At 40.6% G+C, this 19776-nt stretch overlaps 1 protein-coding gene across 2 annotated transcripts in view; it reads right to left on the reverse strand.

The window, feature by feature from the left end:
- Positions 1 to 19776, reverse strand: part of FKBP9 (FKBP prolyl isomerase 9) — a 451574-nt gene that overhangs the window by 154462 nt on the left and 277336 nt on the right. For both annotated transcript variants that reach the window (XM_044063002.1, XM_044063003.1), the window contains exon 6: positions 13151 to 13296. In XM_044063002.1, the coding sequence (XP_043918937.1) occupies positions 13151 to 13296 (146 nt within the window). The remainder of the gene's footprint in view (positions 1 to 13150; positions 13297 to 19776) is intronic.

Raw genomic sequence — 19776 nt, forward strand, 5'->3', positions numbered from 1 at the left:
TTGTACTTGGAAAAGTAGATGCCAAACAAGAGTGGGCCCAGGACTGAGCCCTGTGGTACACCACTTGTGACAGGCTTTGAGTCTGACATGGCGCCAGCAACTCTGACCCTGTGGGTTCTGTCACTCAGCCAGTTTGCAACCCATCTTGTGATGTATGGGTTAACATTTAAGCTGATGAGTTTTTCAATGATACCCGAGTGGGGTATTGTATCGAAGGCCTTCGCCAGATCGAGGTAGGCTGTATGGACTGCCTTTCCCTCATCAATGGCTTTGGTGACTGTTTGAAAAAGTCAACCAAGTTTAGAAGGCATGATCTGCCTTTGACAAAGCCAAACTGGGATGGATCCAAAGTCTGCAAATTCCTTATGTCTTTATTTATGAGGTCCATTATGATCCTCTCCATGGCTTTGCAGATAAGGCTTGTCAAGCTAATGGGCCGGTAATTTCCAGGGTCGGTGGAGGCACCGCCTTTGTGAAGTGGGACCACAGTTGCAGTGCGCCACTTCCTGGGTACGTATCCAGAGGTAAGACTATGATTAAACAGCTGTCCTAGCTGTGGGTTTAATTCCTCGTTGAGTTCGTGGAGCACACAGCCGGGGACACCATCAGGTCCCATGGATGCTGTGTTTTTTGCTTTGGAGAGAGCAGTTCTCACTTGGGCGCTGGAGATGTTTGGGGGGCTGCAATTGCTTGGTATAGATATCTCTTCCTTTTGGGAGAAGTTTGCACTGAACCTGTCAGCCAGTATGTTGGCAATGTCTGTAGGATCAGTAATCTTCACATCATTTTGAACTAGTTCTGAGCATATCTGGGAGTTTCCTCCCAGGTTTCTAACATAGCTAAAGAAGGCCTTATGATTGTCTTTTGAGTCTTTAGCTATTTTTCTCTCAAAATTTGCTTTGGATGATTTTATGAGAGCTCTTAGTTTTTTACTTATAGTGATCAAGGGTGTCTTACCTTTTAATGATTTTGCTCTATCTTGTAGTAGCTTCCTCCTTTTGTTGTAGAGTTTGTTTATGGCTGGGGTCCACCAGACTGGACGCTTGCCTTTGGTACAAAGGGTCTTTGTTTTGCTTGGGATTGCCTTATCCATGCAGTCCTGCAGGTGCTGGTAGAAGGCATTTGTAAGTGATTCAGCGGCTTGAGTACTGTTTTCCGGCTCGGGGCCTTAAAGGAGACCACACTAGTCTTTAGAAGTGTGAAGTCGGCTTTGAGAAGTTCTTTACTGTGGTCTTTTTATTTCAGGTGGGGTGGGATGAGGACGTCCAGCGAGTTTAGTTTGTGATGTGATCTCACCAGTGAGGGGTATACTTCGGTGTTGAACATTGTGCTCCCATGTTCGTGATGATGAGATCAAGTATGTTTTCTCCTCTTGTGGGGATGGTGACTAGTTGTTCCATGGCATTTGAGTTTATGAATTCCAGGAACTTTTGGGCTAGGGTGTTTGGGCTTGAGTAGTGTTCCCAGTCTATATTAGGGTAATTGAAGTCACCTAGTATGATGGTGTTTGGTGATACATTTATCCCCTCTAGTGTTTTCGGGAAGGCCATGTGAGGTTCCTGAGTTTGTGAGGGTGGCCTGTAACATGCTACAATTTGCAGAGCAGTCTTGCCTATGGTTAATTGCACCTGGATGGTCTCCGATGCATTGTGCATTGCCACCAGTCTTGAGGTGTGGGTGTCCTTGATGAATATGGATACCCCCCCTCCTTTCTTGGTATTGTCCGGATTTTGGGGCTGGAGCATGATAAGAGGTAAAACCTGATAGTGCTGGGGTGCTCTCAGGAGCCTTGAACCAGGTTTCTGTCACTGCACAGACATCGATGTTCTCCATACTGAGAAGGGCCTCGAGTGCGTGCATTTTGAGATTTAGACTTCTGGCATTGAGCAGCATTACCCTTAGTTTTTTTCCTTTTTGTGTTCTAGGGTGGTAGGTTTAGAATTTGAGCCTTGCCTAAAAAGGCACTATGGGGGTGGCAAGAGCCTTTGCCAATATCCGGAATCCCAGGGGTGACAGGTGCAAGCCGTCCCTTGAGTACCTGCGTGGCTTGTCCAGCATGTCATCCCAGGCAGACAGACATTGGATCCCCTTTGAATGACACCAGAGTTTAAGCCAATTGTTAAAGCTGATCATCTTATCTCTGTATTGTGGCATCATTTTTGGTGAAGGTAGGATACTGCTCAAGGTCAGGGTCATACCTGCCTGGGCTACATAAACAGAGAGCTCCTCAATGTCTCTTTTCATGTAGTCCAAGGAGGTACGTCTCAGGTCGTTTACACCAGTGTGGACAATGACTGAGTCGTATTTGTACCTGCTGTTGAGAGACCTGAGTGCTTGCGTTATGTGGCGGATTCTAGTGCCCGGCAGGCAGCTTACTGTGACCTTCTCCTTACTCAGTCTGGTGAGCGGGACGTCAGTGTGTCTGACTATGGAGTCACCAATGACTAGTGTGTCTGGCATTGTGTTTGGCCTTAAGGGCTGTGACTGTTTGACACACTGACTGTGAGGTCTATGTGTTGCAGGTGTTGTGTTCTGAGGTGGTGGTTGTTTGGGTGTCTGCTTTGGTGGCCTCTGCTGTTTTGGTAGATTTTTGATCAGAGCCATGAGTATGTCTTTGTGTGTTTATGTGTATGATTTGAGGTTGTGATGGTACTATGTGAGACTGGGTCTATAGTGTGTGTGGTAACCTTCTCCTCCTGACTGGTCTTGCCAGTCCTATGTTGAGAGAGCTCAGCCTCCAATTTGGCCGTATAGTTGCATCTCTCGCATGTATTTGTGTTTTGTGGGAGGAGGAGAGGGTTGTCTGTGTACATGAGGCAATTGTAACATTGCCTCAATATTCCCAGGTTCACCAGCTGAGCAGGAGAGGACACTAGCAACTGATCCCTCGACATGCTAGAAGGACTAGACAAAACAACTTTAAAAGAGATTCCGGGGGACGTGGGTGACCGAGAAATGGGGGTTTGCCTTTTTGGGGTGCTATCTATAAGAGTGCCGTATCAAGGTAATAAGTACTGTAGGAGCAAGTGCTAGGTTTAACAGATAGAGAAAAGTCTACTTGGAGTCAAGTAGAGATGATCTTTTTAGGTATTAGAGAAAGTGCTAGTAACAGGGATGCTTAAAGGTAAGATTGAAAAGAATGCACTCTGCAGTGTGCACTAGAGAAGTTAGATATGAAAGTAGGTAATAAATGCCAGCACACATCCATGAGGTAATTAAACAGCAATGTGTTTCAGTGCATGCACATGGTAATTAAACAAAAATTGGGGAGGGGAAGAGACAAATGGTAAAAATGGAGCAAGAAATGGTTACGAGTAATATGAAGTATATAGCTAGAAAGCAAGGGGGGGGGCTATTTCTCACTAAGTTCGATAAACAACTACAAGCTGAAACAGAAAAACTGATGACTAATCATACAACAGATGATGCAATTGAAATGAAACGAACAAAACAGAATAACAGGAGAAAGAGAGGAAAGCATCTCTGAAGAAACACAAAGTGGCATAAGAATTGATATTTACAAATGTTAGGAGTTCCAAGTTGAAGACAATGAAAAAAATATCAAAATCCTGAGAAATAAGTTGAGATAAGGCTCAGAGAAAAGAATGGGGGAAATAATGTTGAAGGTAGACTCACTAAAGGTTGATACTGTGCAATTATAAGCAAGGCGCACGGTATCCGATACAGAGATTCCAAGTAGAGGGAGGTGATAAAAGAGTGCCAGATGTGCTTGAGGTATAAAGAAGAGGAAAATACTATGTACATTTGGGGAACACAGGTAAGGGAAGCCATGTCACTGACCAGACAAGATATTAAATGGAAGAAAGTAAGGTATTGGAAGGAAGTTAGGGATGGCTGGGAATAAATGAATATTTGTGTAAAATATATGAGAGTTTACAAGCAATGAAGAGGATGAACAGATGGCAAGATCTAGAAAAACATCTCACAGAAAATGAAAGCAAGAGAGAACAACAGTTGAATAGTAAAGAATGAGTAAGTTAACTATCAGAAAGGGGATAGAAAGGAGCAGCACAGGGTCCCAGGTGCAGGATGAAAAGAGAAGTGATAGAAATGGCGTGTGTGATGCAAAATGGACACTGTTTTGGACCTGAAGTATGTGTTGAGGCTTTAAACTGGGAGGGATAAATTAATAACTACCAATGCCCTTAAATACGGCTGGTACTGATATTTCATTTACATGGATTTAAGTTTGTTTTTGAATATGTTAAAGAACAGTGAATAAAATATCTAAATAAATACGCTTAGAAATGATTGCCATATTTTGAAGGCAATGCAGATACAAGAAATGACATATCAAAGCAGATTGCATCATTATTTTACAGACTCAAGCTCTATCCTTAGAAGTCAAGTGTTATCTAAGCTGACCTACATGTATTCAGAGATGGCCTGTGGGACACATTTAAAATGCTGCCTTGCTTACTTACCTCCTTTAGTTTCTTGCTCTTCCTCCCTCAAATTCAACCAAACACCCCACGTCTGCCTTTCAGTTCACACCTTCTGTATCACTCAGTCCACTTCTGGTGTCCTCAAAGCTAGCCCTTCTTCTTTCTGGTCTCTCCTCATACTGCCTTATCTTTACTTGCATCTCTACTCATTCACAAAAAAGTGCACAAACACGTGCCAAAGACTAGTTAACTACAAATCCTTCATTTTTACTCCACTAAAAAATGTAAAATAAAACAATTTTATTTCATTTATTATCCAGTTAAATGCACTGGTCTACCAATCATGACCTGCTCAACAATATCTAGGATAAATACAATGCAGGTGTAAATAGAGAAAATGAGAGACAGGCAGACAAATCTGGCGAGACAGACAGACATATTTGGTATTGCCAATGAGCCTGAATTTTTTTGGGCGGCAGGAACAGAGTAAACCCAAAAAGGGAGAACAAAGATTTCATGCAAAAAATAAGCAGAAGTCAGAACTAAACCTTGGACCCGTGAGGCAAGATCTTACTAATGAGCCGCCTTTCAATTATTTTATTTTTTTCACCTTCAACAATCCCCTGTAGTAAGCTCCTTCCTTGCATCTCTCTTCCTCTCTTTCATCTGTAGTCTATAAAAGCTAGCATTTTCAATAATTTCAGCCGTTGCTCTCCCCAACAGATCTTGTTCTCAGTCCCCCAACATTTTGTTGTCTTTCTCTCAGCCTATCCTTCCCATTCAACAGACAAACTTTCATGGTCTTGTCTTTAAATACATCATCTAAAGCATCTCAATCATAAGCTGGCACTCTAAATGTCTCTTATACCAAGACCAGACAATAAGCAAGAGAGTACAGTTGTGCAAGACCTTACCATAAACAGAAGATGTCCTGTTCTTAACTCCTGGGATATCCTAATGAGGACAGCCTAATATCTAGCCAGCATAACAAAGCCTTTACACCTTTCAGGCATCATACATCTGCAGTATGCCCTAAGTGCAAGGTGTAAGGTATATATGTGATGTACTGACACTTATTCCTCAGAACTGAAATGCTCCACAAGAACCAGAACTACCCCAGAGGAAGCAATAATATGGGCATCTAGGAAGGGAATAAGGAGAAAAGGATGAAAGGAAAACCCCTTGGCCAGAAGGAGAGCAACATAAAGTAACAGGGGGCAACAAGGGGCAAGGGATACTGCAACAGTGAGAAGTAGGATATCTACTGTTATGGCAAGATCTTACACAACTGTACCATGTCCTTCCTTGTTATGCTGCAGAATTCTTTATTATTGGGAGAGTACAGAAGCTATTGAAAAAGACAGGGAGAGGCAGAGAAGAACCCTCCATGAACTCAAATATGGCCCCAGCAAATCCTGCATTAGCACTGGAAATGACATCCAGCTTTTAATGGTCTTCTGTTCACACTTCTACTGGTAGCAGCTTTGAGCATGAGCATGAAAAGAAGAGATTATATGTTTGCCATGAAAAGAACAGCAAAAAGAAACTGACTTGGAAATCCAGAAGGAGGTGATTTGCTTAGACACTGCCAAACACAATTTCCTGATGTGAAAGGAAACAAATTTGCCAAGCTTTCCTGATACTTTTTGTCTTATCCAAGTAATATCTGAGCTCCAAGGAGTGTAGTAATCTTTCACTAGAAGACTATGGAGAAAGAAGATGAACGGACTGATTCAAAGAAAACCATTAACCACCTTGGGCATAAAAGAAGGATTGGTACAAAGAGACACCTTTTCATTGTGAAAAAACAAAAAAGGAGGAACCGTCTTCGGAGAAGTAAGAACTAACAACACAATTAGTCTTCCAAGTACAATGAAGCAGAAAAGAAGCAGACTCAATTTTTCAAGAACAAAATTAGGGTCCCAAGAAGGCCGAATAGGCTTTCTTGGAGGCCTGATATGATGGACTACTTTTAGAAATTGTTCGACTTCAAAACTACAAGCCAAAGGTGGATTCAGAGGCAGATGGGCAGAAATGGCAACAAGTAAGGACCATTGGAACCCCTCCAGAAAAAGGATTCAGGTCATGCTTAAGACTCCAAACAGAAAAAATCTCTTCTACTTACTCATACAAGATTCCTAGTAGTGAGTTTTTTGGCCTCCTGCAAAACCTGAAGCTTGTCCTTAGAACATTTGTGTGTGAAAGGAATCAAAACCCTATTCCCCCCAAGTGTGTGGATGAGTGATAGTGAATGAGAAATCCCTTGTCTTGTGTGAGAAGATCCATCCTGTGAGGCAACCTGTGATGATTGACCCTGGCCAGATGAAACGGAAAGGGGAACCAGTGCTGTCTAGGCCAAAAGGGAATCACCAGCAAGATTTTGGGTGTGTCCCACATGATCTTGTGTGGGAACTGTGGTATTACAGGAAGAAGACAACAAGCATACAGAAACATTCCCTAACAAGAAAAAGACATGGCATCCACTTTTCAAGCCAGAGGACTTGGAACTCAGGAACAGAACTGAGGAAGCTATCTGTTTAGAGGGGAGACAAAAAGATCTGCTTGGAGGTTACCCCACTGATGAACAAAGTCCAGAAATACTTCCCTGTGAAACATCCACTCATGAGGATGTGTCCTGGACATGCTCAAAGAGTCTGTCACTAGACTGTGCTCTAAAAGGATGCAAATTGCCTGAAAAACCAGGTGATGGTGGACTGCAAAATTCTAAGACTGAAGAGCAAGCTTGCAGAGAAGGCAAGATCTTATGCCCCCTTGCTTGTTGATATACTATATGACTGTGGTATCTTCTGTAAAAGAACGTTAAAGGACCCGGAACTCAAAGGGAGTGAAATGCCTGGAGAGCTAGTAGTACCATCCTTACCTCTTTGATGATGATATGGTCTGTCATCTGCTGAAAGACCAAAGACCCTGGACTTTGTTGGTTGAGGTTTCCCATTTGTGATTGGGAGCATCCATGTACAGCTCCTGCGTAGGGACAGGAACCTGAAAAGGCAGACCTCTGTGTAGCTCAAACTTGAGACAAGGTAAGAGAGTGACCGGACATTCCAGAGGGTGGCAGTGCTGGAACCAAACAGTTTTGAGATACTATTAAAGTTTCCTCATGTGGAGTTTGACCAAAGGAGCCATGTGAATGGTAGATGTCATATGCTCTAGGTCTTGGAGAAGCTCCCTTGCAGGAAGGACTGGAAGATGAAGAGGAGACTAGAAATAAACAGTCAAAGAGATGACCTTGGGAGGCAGGATGTGAGCCAACACTGGGATAGCCTGAATCATGCAAACAAAAAGCACCAAGTCCTGACATGGAGTCAACAAAGACTGAGGTTGAGGGCAAACCCCACACTGCACAGAATCAGAGTAAAGTGTAGATTTTGAAGCAGGAGCTGGTGAGATGGGGCTTGAATTAGAAGGTCATCGAAATAACTGAATATATGAATTCTCTGAAGTCTGTAGAAAGCTACCACAGAGGCCAGACATTTAGTAAAGACATTTGGAGTTGTAGAAAGACCAAAAGGCAAAGCACAGCACTGATAATGAGAGGAAGAAACAGAGAAACAAAGAAATGTTTGAAGAGAGGGTGAATAGGAATAAAGAGGTAAGCATCACTCAAATCTGGAAATACCAGAAAAGCCAGGGGAAGCAATACAGGGAAATGTGTCTGAACAGACAACATCCTGAAGGAAATCATCAACATCTTGAACGATAAAGGTCTAATTAGTGAAAAGCTCAGCGGAGGCAGCATCACCGAACCCATGTCGATATATCTAGAGGTTCAAATCAAGCCCCTAGTCAAAAGCAACCCTTTTAATCTGCAACATCAAAGTAGACAAGGACTCCTTCTTGGTGACTATCAATTTAGAAGAACTCTAGAAAGTGCTTCCACATGACTACTGCATTCAAGCAGTACTATAGTCCTTCAAGGAAACACTGCATAGAGTTCGATTTTGAGACAGAAGCTATCAGCAGACTCCTCAGAGTTCTGCTAAGCAACAATTTTTTCCATTTTAACAAATCTTTCTACAGGCAAAAATGGGGTATTGCTATGGGGGCAGTTATGGCTCTCAGCCCAGCTAATACTGCTATAGGAAAATGGGAGAGAGAGCACATATATGACTCTCCCTTCTACTATCCTATGGGTTGTTATTTCTGATACACTGAAGACATTTTTTTTTTTATTTGGAACAGCACAGAGGCAAGGTTACTGGAATTGTTCAACTACATTGGGAACCTCCATGAATTTCCTGAACTTTACAACATCCCACAACAAAGACAATGCTAATTTCCTAGACCTCACGATATCAAAAATGGAAGGCTCTGACTGGTTCTCAAATAACCTATACCAAAACCCCACCAGAGTAAACTTACTATTGCACCGGGACAGTAAGCATCCTTTCCAGACTAACAAGAATGTGATTAAATCCCAGCGCTACAGGAATGCAAGAGTACTGAAGGAACTAAGCAATTTCACCATCAATATAGTGAACCTAGAGAAAGATTTCCTCGCCCATGGTTACAGTAAAAAGTTTGTCTTAAGGATGCTTGAACCTATCTACCTCAAAAAAAAAACATCAACCTTGATTACCCAAACCCTGACAACAGCCACAAAACTAACAGGAGAAGAAACCACAATGAGGGATATAAAAAAACATCTCCAGGACGACTACTTACTCCACTGACTGCAGAGTTATAATGGACATCAAGGACAACTGGATTATTCTCAAGAATAGCCTAACACTGAATAATATACTACCAGAAAGACCTAGTTTCAACATTCAGAGAAACAGGAATATCAGACATTTTTTTGAAAAAATAAGCAGAATAACCACAGACCATTTCAACTTCCTAAAGGGTACACTCCCTTGTGGACCTCAATCTACAGATAGTGTAAGCACATGAGCAACAAAACGGGTTTTGACTGCCCTAACACTGACCGCTACAACCACTGCTAAGAATGTGGGAATTGCAACTTGGAATCAGTAATTTAAAGGGCCCAATGCACCTGATGCCCTGGCTTTTACATCGGGAAAACTATCAATAGATTTAAAACCAGAATTGTTAGACACCTTACAGGCATCTGCTACAGCAACAACAACAATGCACTAGCCAAACAAAACAGAGATCAACCCGGACACAAGAGACTCCAATTTCATATTTTACATCGCATACCAAAAGAAGAACTACAATGATCATTAAATGATAGACTGGAAAAATGCAAATTAGAATGGCAGATCAGACTAGAAGGATGTAAACTACCAGAACTTAACACTCGGATTTCCATCACCAGCATTCTCAACCTTAGGAGACTCCATCACCACGCAATTATTTGAGTTTGGTGGAGAGTTATACAATTATTTATTATTAATTGATTAATTACTGTACTTCTGTTCACAAAAAGTTTTCTTTCGAATTGAAAGATTCCACCTGATGAGCAGATCTGAAGTGTGAGAGAAAGCACTGCAGACAAGCTATAATTATTTATTTTTAACATAGAGACATTTTTAAATGGGGTTGCTTTCCTTTTTATTTAAATTCTGCTATGTATTTTAAAAAATGTACTGTTATTTAATTGATAATCTGCGACATTTAGCTTCTATATAAAAAATATCAATCACACATAACCCAAATTTTGTGGTCCTCACTGGTGTTTGTTACAAGACCCATAGCAGACCAGCATTTCAATTTTTCACCCAGTCAGATTTTACTTCCTGATTTCCCGCATACAGTTTTATTATCCAATCACAAACCATGGATAGTGCAGTACGTGTTTTAGACAAGTTAGCCAACAGAGTTGATCAGATGGTTAACACCTAATGTTACTCTTTTATATATCTATAAAAAGCACTAAACACACAGATCCCTATTGCAATATCCTCATAGGTACATTTATAAGTTTTACAGCACACCAGTTTTCAAAGTTCTCTCATTCAAGTTTTACTACTGAATTTCCTGGCTACAAACACTCCACTCAATCACACAGAAGCTGGAAGCAAGATAACTACTGGATTATTAAAGCCACCTATATTCTAATATATATTTTAAAAGATATTTAAGTTTTAACCAATCACAATTATATGTTTACATTTCTATAGAATTAAATAGAATGCTGAATTTTTTTGTTTGTGAAATATGTATAAACACAAGATTTATTTCTAGATTCTTTGCATAAGCACAGCGCTTATCTGCCAATTTATATAAGTTTCACCCAATAAAGATTTGTTGTTTTGCTACTAAGAAGTGAAGTTATTTTTAATCGCAACAAAATTTGTTGTTTTGTTATAAAGAATGTGATGTTTTTCTTCTCAAAAGAAAATAAATTTTGATCACAACATTTTTACTACTGTTTGGAGTTTAGTTTACAAATATTTCTTACTACTACTGCTTGATGATTTAGCTTACATTGAATACCTCAAAAGGCTATTCTTTCATTTTTTTTCGAGTTGTTTTGGCCTGAACAGTTGGACCCTGTCCACTATCTGATGGATTATGCTAACTAAACTTCAAGGTGCTCACACAGCGCTTCATTTCTAAACATCCTGTAGGAAGAAACCTTGAGAAAAGTGTTAAGAAAGGATAGGTCTAGGATGGGCTTCCATAACCCCTGCTTCCTAGGAGGCAAAAACAAACATTCTGGAATAAATTGTTCCCTGCTGAGACAAGAGAACATGTTGGATGGTTCCCTGCTCCACCAGATCTCAAGGAACCAAAGGAAATGAGGAAGCCGGCAAGGAGGAGACAGAAGAAGGCTTGAGAAATGGATGAAGGCTTCCAAGCTATAAAATAACCATACTGGATGCTGAAGAGAATCAATGTAACTGTACTCATCTGTTGGCAAACAGGAAGGCAAAGGATTAGCCTGAGGGCTAGAGAAATCTGGCCGAGGGGAAAGGGAGGCTGGGTGTAAGTACAGAGGCAGATTTGTCAAGAAAATAAGGTTTTTGGCTTCTAGAAGTCAGATTCAGTCTGTCTGGGGAAGTCTGCTTAGTAACCCTATTGCTCCTAGCAGGTTGTTTAGGTTGCCTATAGACAAAAGATGATTTTAGATGGATAGTTAATCTTGAACGTAGGTAGAGGAGAAACCAAAATTAGCTTCAGGTCTTGCATAACCTTACCCTAATCCTGAAGGGTTTCAAACAATTCTGCAGCAGCAGAGCCAAAGAGATTCTCATTATCTACAGAAGATTCTAAAAGATTACCTTTAAAACCCTCAGGTAAGACCTGAAGGTGTGTTTAAAACCCTCAGGTAAGACCTGAAGGTGTGTTTAAAACCCTCAGGTAAGACCTGAAGGTGTGTTTAAAACCCTCAGGTAAGACCTGAAGGTGTGTTTAAAACCCTCAGGTAAGACCTGAAGGTGTGTTTAAAACCCTCAGGTAAGACCTGAAGGTGTGTTTAAAACCCTCAGGTAAGACCTGAAGGTGTGTTTAAAACCCTCAGGTAAGACCTGAAGGTGTGTTTAAAACCCTCAGGTAAGACCTGAAGGTGTGTTTAAAACCCTCAGGTAAGACCTGAAGGTGTGTTTAAAACCCTCAGGTAAGACCTGAAGGTGTGTTTAAAACCCTCAGGTAAGACCTGAAGTGTGTTTAAAACCCTCGGGTAAGACCTGAAGGTGTGTTTAAAACCCTCAGGTAAGACCTGAAGGTGTGACCAAGAATATCTCCTCATGACAGAACCAGATGCAGCTGTCCTAAGAGAGGCATCAGCAGCATTAGAATTGCATTTAATGGAAAGTCGAGCTACTGGAGAGGTAGAACTTGGAAAAGAAAGAGCAAAAGTCTTATTGTTTGTATTAGGCACATCAGTCAACTCCGCCCCACCATCACCTCAAGCTGGGAAAGAAGAGCCAGGACATATCTAGCCATGCAGGTCTGATAATTAATGGTCCTAAAAGCCAAAGTAGCAGAAGTATACAGTTATTCTCCCATACCACAGTATCCTTGCCAGAAGGATAACGCTTAGAAGAAAATAGCAGTTGGATAGCTTATCTGTGGACATGGAAACAACAGCAGAATCAGAGGAAAAACATTTATACAAAAATTTATGATCTTCAGGAACTTTATAAAATTTTTCTGGCTTCTTAGGGGGCTGAGGTTGAGAGTCAGGAGCCTGAAAACTGCTGTAAGTGTATCTGAAAAGGCAACTAAAACAGGAGAGACTGCAGAAGGTCTGGGTGAGTCTATTTGTAAGAGTTCATATCACTTCTGAACCTGAGAACAGTTCCACTTTAAAGTGTTCCATCACAGAGACCACTGTATCCCCCAAAGGAGAATTCTTAAAAAAGGAGAGTCAGGGGACAAAGAATGTTCATCAGACGTCAAGGCAAGAGCAGAGTGGATCTAGAAGGAATATGCTAAAGGATTCTTCACCACAATCCAACCCTTCGTCAGAAGAATCAGAATTCCTAGGTCTCCTGGAAGGGGTGGAAAACCAGGGAGCAGAAGGCTCTGTGGCCTTTTACTTTCAGCCTTGTAGCTCACAGGGAAATGTCTTGCAACCTACATGCCTAAACCCAAAAAGTAAGAATATCTTCTATTTCCCTAACTTAGCAACTTCCTGATGGATTCGGTTTGGGCCACACATTTTTTCCTGGTTCCTTTATCTACCCCAGCCACTCAATTCAGTTTCTTGCTTTTCAGTTCCTCAGTAAAAATAAGCCAATCAAAAGAAGATGATCATAAAAATAATAATCTAAATTACAACAATGCATAAACCAGTTCAGAAATTTGCTTACCTGTTCCTTCTTCTCCATAACCCAAGTGGGGTGGAATAGTTATCCTTAATTTTTCTCCAATACACACACCCAGCAGGCCTTCATCCATTCCATCAATCACGTATCCCTTTCCAATGTAAACATCATATGTACGGTTCCGTGAATAACTAAGGAGAGCAAAGAAACATACAAGGTATCTTAATCCATCTCATGTTTAAAGTATTTGTTTTTGTTTCATGCTCTATCTTCAAGATGCCTGTTATACTGCTGTGCCTAACATTTTGTAAAACATGTGGAAGGTAGAGATCATGAAAATACTTACCACAGAAGTAGATGTTCAAATAACAGGATTACTTCTGCAGTGTAACTCCTTATCTGAGAAAATTTATACTGAAATCCACTTTCAGCATTGATTTCCAGAGCTTAGATGAATGCATCTCTATGCCAAAGGTATCAGCACAACATTTGGCTAAAAGGACGATCAGTTCATGCCACCTTCTGTTCTGTTTTTTTTGTTTTGTTTTCTTAGGAGAAAGAAAAAAGTCACAAAGTGTGCCCTGAAAAGTCTATGATTAGCTGCGTCGGACTTGCACTTGTTGTTTTAATGCGACTCAATAGAAGTGGTTCAAAGTTTTCATTCAATGAGCCATAGCAGTAAAGTCCTTTCGGTACACATGAGATGTGAGTTGCAATTCAAGACCCCACAAAATCAAATGGAGGTTAAGGGGACAGGAAATGCTCACCCTAGGTAATAGCCAAATTAGAAGCTGGATGTACAGAAAGAAATGAGATGTCCCTACTACTTCTACTACTTAGCAAATGAGAATTATGTTTATTATCTCTTCAGACTTTTCAAAATTCTTGGCATAAAAGGAAGGTAAAGGTAAAAGTAAGGGAGAAGGTGGGTGGTGTAACAGTGATCCTTTTATTTGAATAGTAACAGTTATCAGTACATATACACAACCATATGATTGCATGTATGTATAACTGTTACGGAGAAGGAACTGTCAAGCCTCATTTTTTGTCATTTTTTTACTGCATTTTCCCATAAAAAAAGATCTTGCCTGCCTACTATTCAGCACCTTTGACCTTGTTCTGCATCTTTAGACAGTTACTCTGACACTAGCGATTAAATAAAATGTATGATTTGTATGTGCTTTCTTGGATCATTTATAATTATAAAATTATAAAGTTATATACTGCTAGTTACAACTTTATAGAACTATATGATAATTTAATTACTTGGATCAGTTACAATTATAAAGTGACATACCTATATATACATATCCTGTCCTGTGCCTCACATTACCTACTGACGAATGTTTCTGTCTCTGTTAACATTGTTCTTACCTACTGCTATTTCTCTCCCCCACATGATATACTTCCATTGCTGTAAATACTGCTGCCCTTCATTTTCTACCTACACTCACTATCCCCACCTCTCCATTCCCTTCCCTTCTAACCTTCTTCCCTTGTTTTTTACTTTTACAGAAAAGTCTAACAGTTATTTTCTCAGCCATCCTCTCAGCCTGCAAATTAACTATCCTGACCAGCATTACTGACATACTCCTGTTAAAGAAACTTCTGATCAACTGGTGCCCAACAAACTTCCCTAAAACCACCAAAGAGAGGCAAAGCAAAGTATGTCCATGTAAAGCAAGTGTATTTTGCCTATCTTTATTGTAAACTGGTCTGCACCTTGCCACCAAAACACGCCCCCTCAAACATATTAGCAATAGTTATACATGTTCTTTCTTCAAATGTTACTCTACCTATTCCACACTGCTCTCTTGTGCTTCACTTACCTATACTAATACGACACCTCCTGCCAGCCTCATATAATCATATTTGTGAAGTGTTATACCCCCTTCTATAATTAAGCACATCCCCCCTTCTATAATTAAGCACATCTGGACAGATAATGAAAGTCTAGATACCTACCTCCCAAGAACAATAAACCTCTCTGGTTCTAACTTTTTTTCTCTCTTCCCATAAATTTCACCTTCTGCTCCTTCCTGAACTTCTCTTTCACTGATTTTTTTTCTGAACTGTTCCTAGCTCTGTGTAGCCCCAATCCATTTGCCCTCGCTACACTCAGGCTCAATTCACTTCTCTACCCTACCCCTGTCCCATCCACCCCCAAATCATTTACATTTATATCAACCTTCGCTCCTCCTCCTCACCATTCACCACCTAATATATACGCAACTTTGTATCACACTATTAATACCTATGGAATTGTAACAAGCACTTTACAGTCAGTTCCTTTTCCTATAGATAATGCTCCAAACTATACATAATCCTTCTTCAAACATAATCTAGTTTTTCTTTCAACCATTATACAACTACTTATAATGCCCTCTCTTTCCTTTTAGACTCCTTGTTATAATGCCCTCTCTTTCCTTTTAGACTCCTTGTTATTCCATACCTAGTAAATATATCCTATCACACAACACTATGCTTTCTCCGATACACTGTACTATTTACACAATATCTCTGATCACCTCATTAAGCGTACTCACACAAGTCACTTCCCTTGAGTACTCTCTAACACCTGCACTTGTAAAAAACACTACTCGGGCCACACCTATAGATGAGCAGATACATAGATTCTCACACAACTGTCAGCCTAATTGAATACAACCATATTCATCTCACTAAAATCTATTTCTTTTCCAACTCTACTAAACCCAAACTAATACTACACATAGTCTCCAAACATACTGCTAAAACTTCCTATTTCTCCATCCATAAATCATCTTCTCTTACTCTCCCAATGAGGAGATATTCACCCAAACCCTGGTACTATACAGTCACCTTCATCTCCTGCTCATTTGCACCCCCCCCTAAAAAAAACTTTTACTAAACACTAAACTTATGTAGCATTTGTAAGAAAACCACCAAATTTCAATCATGGCTGACACAATACTCTCCAGATAAAGTAGCACTTACGGAACCTGGCTAAAACTTCATATTCAAGATACAGAATTAGTCCATCCATTATACAATATTCTAGGAAATGACAGAACCCATAAAAAAGCAGTGGGTATAGCACTAATATATCTTAACTATGCTATACCGCCCCTCTCCAAACCTCTCCCCTCTTTCAACAATGCAGAAATTCTTGCTATCCCTAAATGTAAATAATTTTAAACAAATATGCATTGCAATAGTCTACATATCCCCTGGCCAAAATATTCCAACACTAGAAAACTTCCTATCACGGACTGCCACCAATATTACCAATTAGACTATTAACATGGGTGACAAGAATATCAACTGGCAAAATCTAATCACTGACTCCCCCGTAAATAGCATTAACCTCCATGGCTTTACACAGCTTATCACTACCCCTGCCAGAATGCAATATAATAATCTCCTAGGTGCCACCTTAGACTGGATCATGGGATCTAATCCCCATAAATATTAGAACTCCAGCACGCTTTCATATACCCAGAGTGATCACTTACTAGCATAGAACTATAGGACCCCCACACAGGAAGCTAAACCTCATACCTTTACAACTTCAAGAAACCTAGCCAAATTCAATCAACAGCTATTCAATGACATCTTAAAAGAATGGTAAACTGGTCCCCATTAAAAATATTACCACTGGATGATGCCACTGACCACTTCAATAAAGTCTTCTTACAAACCTTAACAGCTTAGCCCCTCTCTGTAACAAAGCATAAAAATAAACCATGCACCCTGGCTTACTAAATCCACAAAACAATTATTGCAAATTAGAGACCAAGCCTGGAAAAACTGGTATCATTTTGTTCTTATGCCAATCTCCTTATATACAAGTGGCTAAGAAATAAAGCTAAAAAATGATAAAAAAAACTACTTCTCTCAAAATGTATCCAGCCAAATCAAAAACCCAAAAAATTTTTGGAAAACCATTTCAGCACTACTCACTCTTGGGTCCACTCAAAACCCGTCACTAGCCCCTGATAAAGAACTATCTGTATTAGCAGACATGTTTAACTCCCACTTCATAGACAGATTACTCAAACTTGTAAATTATTCTACACCAAACACAAAGATCAGTTCCACAAAAATCTATTGCCTCCTGATTCATTCAATAACAATACCAGTACTAACACCTCCCCTCAAGGAAATTCTACAGCTACCTAACACATTTTCTCTCTACAACCCATTCCCACCTCTCTAATACACAAGTTTCTTTTGAAACTAAAACCTTACTCACTCACTTACTTTTTGTGTTGGTTAGCACAGAAAAGCTAGTTGGCATTTTCAAGCCCCCCCCCCATCCTTGAATTTAGCATTATATAACCCAGTTTAGGTTCTAGCCACAAAAGCACCCTTAATAAATCCACTATTAAGCCCTCCTTCACCACACCCTAGAAGCTCACCCAATAAAGGACCTGGACATCATGGATATGCACTGTCCCAATTTCTTTACGGCCATTTTGGTGGATACGGGAATACTGAATCAATGTAAAAATTGTGTAATGTTTATGGACAACTATTTACTCCTCAAAGAAACAAAGTACATGAAAGATGAATATATACACAATGTCACTAGTGGCAAACTCTTGCATACACTTAAAACAATCTGACTGTCAGAGACACACACATGCTACACCCATCACACATAGCATGCACCCCACACACAGACCTACTTATGCTGAGCACTTAACTTCAATCTTCCCAAGCCCCAAAGTCCTTCCAGACATTTTGCCTGCAAAAAATGTACTCAGGAAACCCGAAAACATTCAACAGGAACACCTAATACTGTAGCCCACCCAGCTGTGCCTCGACTACCAAGCCCATACTACCGTGAACTGTAGTCATAGGGGACTCCATTCTGTGACACACTGATACCCCACTCACCAGGCTGAAAAGGGAAAAAATAATGTCCAGTTGCCTATCAGCGGCCAGGATCTGACAAATGAAGAATGCACTCAAGTCACTGCACCACAGATTCCAGTATGATTCAGTGGTAGTCCGTGTAGGGTGAGCTACTAGGGAGTGGTGAAGGAGGGTTTACCAGTGGGTTGACTAAGGGTGTTTTGGGGGCTAGAGCCTAAACTGGGGTATATAATACTAAATTCAAGGGGGAGTGCTACCCAGCACGTACCTCCCTAGACTATATAAAGAGAGACATTAAGGAGTTCTCAGACTGTGTCACAGGCTATGTGCCTAGGATTAGGCAGCACTCTACCGCCACCAAGGATAATGCTATAATACAAACAGAAGTAGATTGACTTTAATATTTGGCTTAGCTTTTGGTGTCATTCTATGGGGATACAATTTATCAGCATGGGAGGACATGGTTAAATGACATTGCTTTGCCAAGGACAGCCTATATCTGTCCCCCTCTAAGCGTTCGAATATTTGCTAAAACACTGCCAAACACACAGTTACTTTAGGTAATGCTAAATTGATAAACCTTCCAACACAGCAAAATCTACCCAGGGAAGTCTAAAGGTGTTACTGCTCAATGCCAGAAGTCTAAATAAGAAGCTCCTTCCAAGCTCTCCTCACCCTGGTGAATGCAGACACCTGTGCAGTTACTGAGACTCTGTAGAGAGTACCCCAACAGTGCAATGCTTCATGGCCTTCCACACATTTAGACCAGCAACTGCACACAGAGACTAAAGGCAGAGGTGCCTCCATCTACATCAACAAGCATACCTCTAGGTTGGTTAAACAGGATGATGCACTGGAGTTCCTCCATGTCCAGATAACCATAGACAAAGTCCCACAACCATATACTAGCATGCTCTATGTCTCATGAAACCTACAGCTCATACCTGGTCCTATTACAGACCCTCAATATTTAACCAAATACTACACTCATGAGGAACTTTGTTATCTGTCCATAAACTGGGAATCCTAAAAGACCTTGAATTTGAAGGCGCAGAGGCTCCTAGACTTTGCAAACACAAACACCCTGCAACAGTTAGTGCATACACCTAATAGAGGTGCAAACATATTGGACCTGGTACTCACAAATATGGGAGAAAGCTGCACTCCCCCAGGTGTCATGTCCTCTATGACCACAAAGCAGTCTCCTTCAAAATAAGAACTGATTCTGTAATCCCAGCAAACCTGTAACAGTTTGAAACTACTCCAAGGGCAAACTACATTTTATTAAGAGAACCGGTCAAAATTTCAAGCTCCTCCAAACCCAGAAACAGCAGCCTATGTGGAATTATTCAGAGAAGCTCAGTACAACCAAGTCAATGACTGCATAGAGTCAGTCTGCTGTGCCTACTAGAAACAATCCCAAAATTAACTCAAAAAACAAACCACCCTGGTGGCATCCAAAATTAAACAGGTTTTACAACAAAAGAAAAATGTTGTAGCTAGTAAATGTAACACCAAAAAGATAAAACTTATTTCATCAAACTGAATAGAATATTAAAAGGACCAAGTACAACAAAGCAGATTTTGAGGTAAAGATTGCATCCTAGGCCAAGAACAACCATAAGGTCTTCTTTAGCTATGTCTAAACCTCAAAGGCAGTACACAGCCATGTGCTGTACTGGTAAATCAGTCACTTCCACATAACCAGGAGATACAGTAAATCTTCTTGCTGACAATTTCAGCTACAAATTTGCCCACTTTCATTCCCAGCCACCCTCAGGAAATACCACCTAACATTTCATTCCCAGCCA

This window comes from Protopterus annectens, chromosome 2.part1 (assembly GCF_019279795.1).
Source record: "Protopterus annectens isolate FY-2018-M chromosome 2.part1, PAN1.0, whole genome shotgun sequence".
Lineage (NCBI taxonomy): Eukaryota > Metazoa > Chordata > Ceratodontiformes > Protopteridae > Protopterus > Protopterus annectens.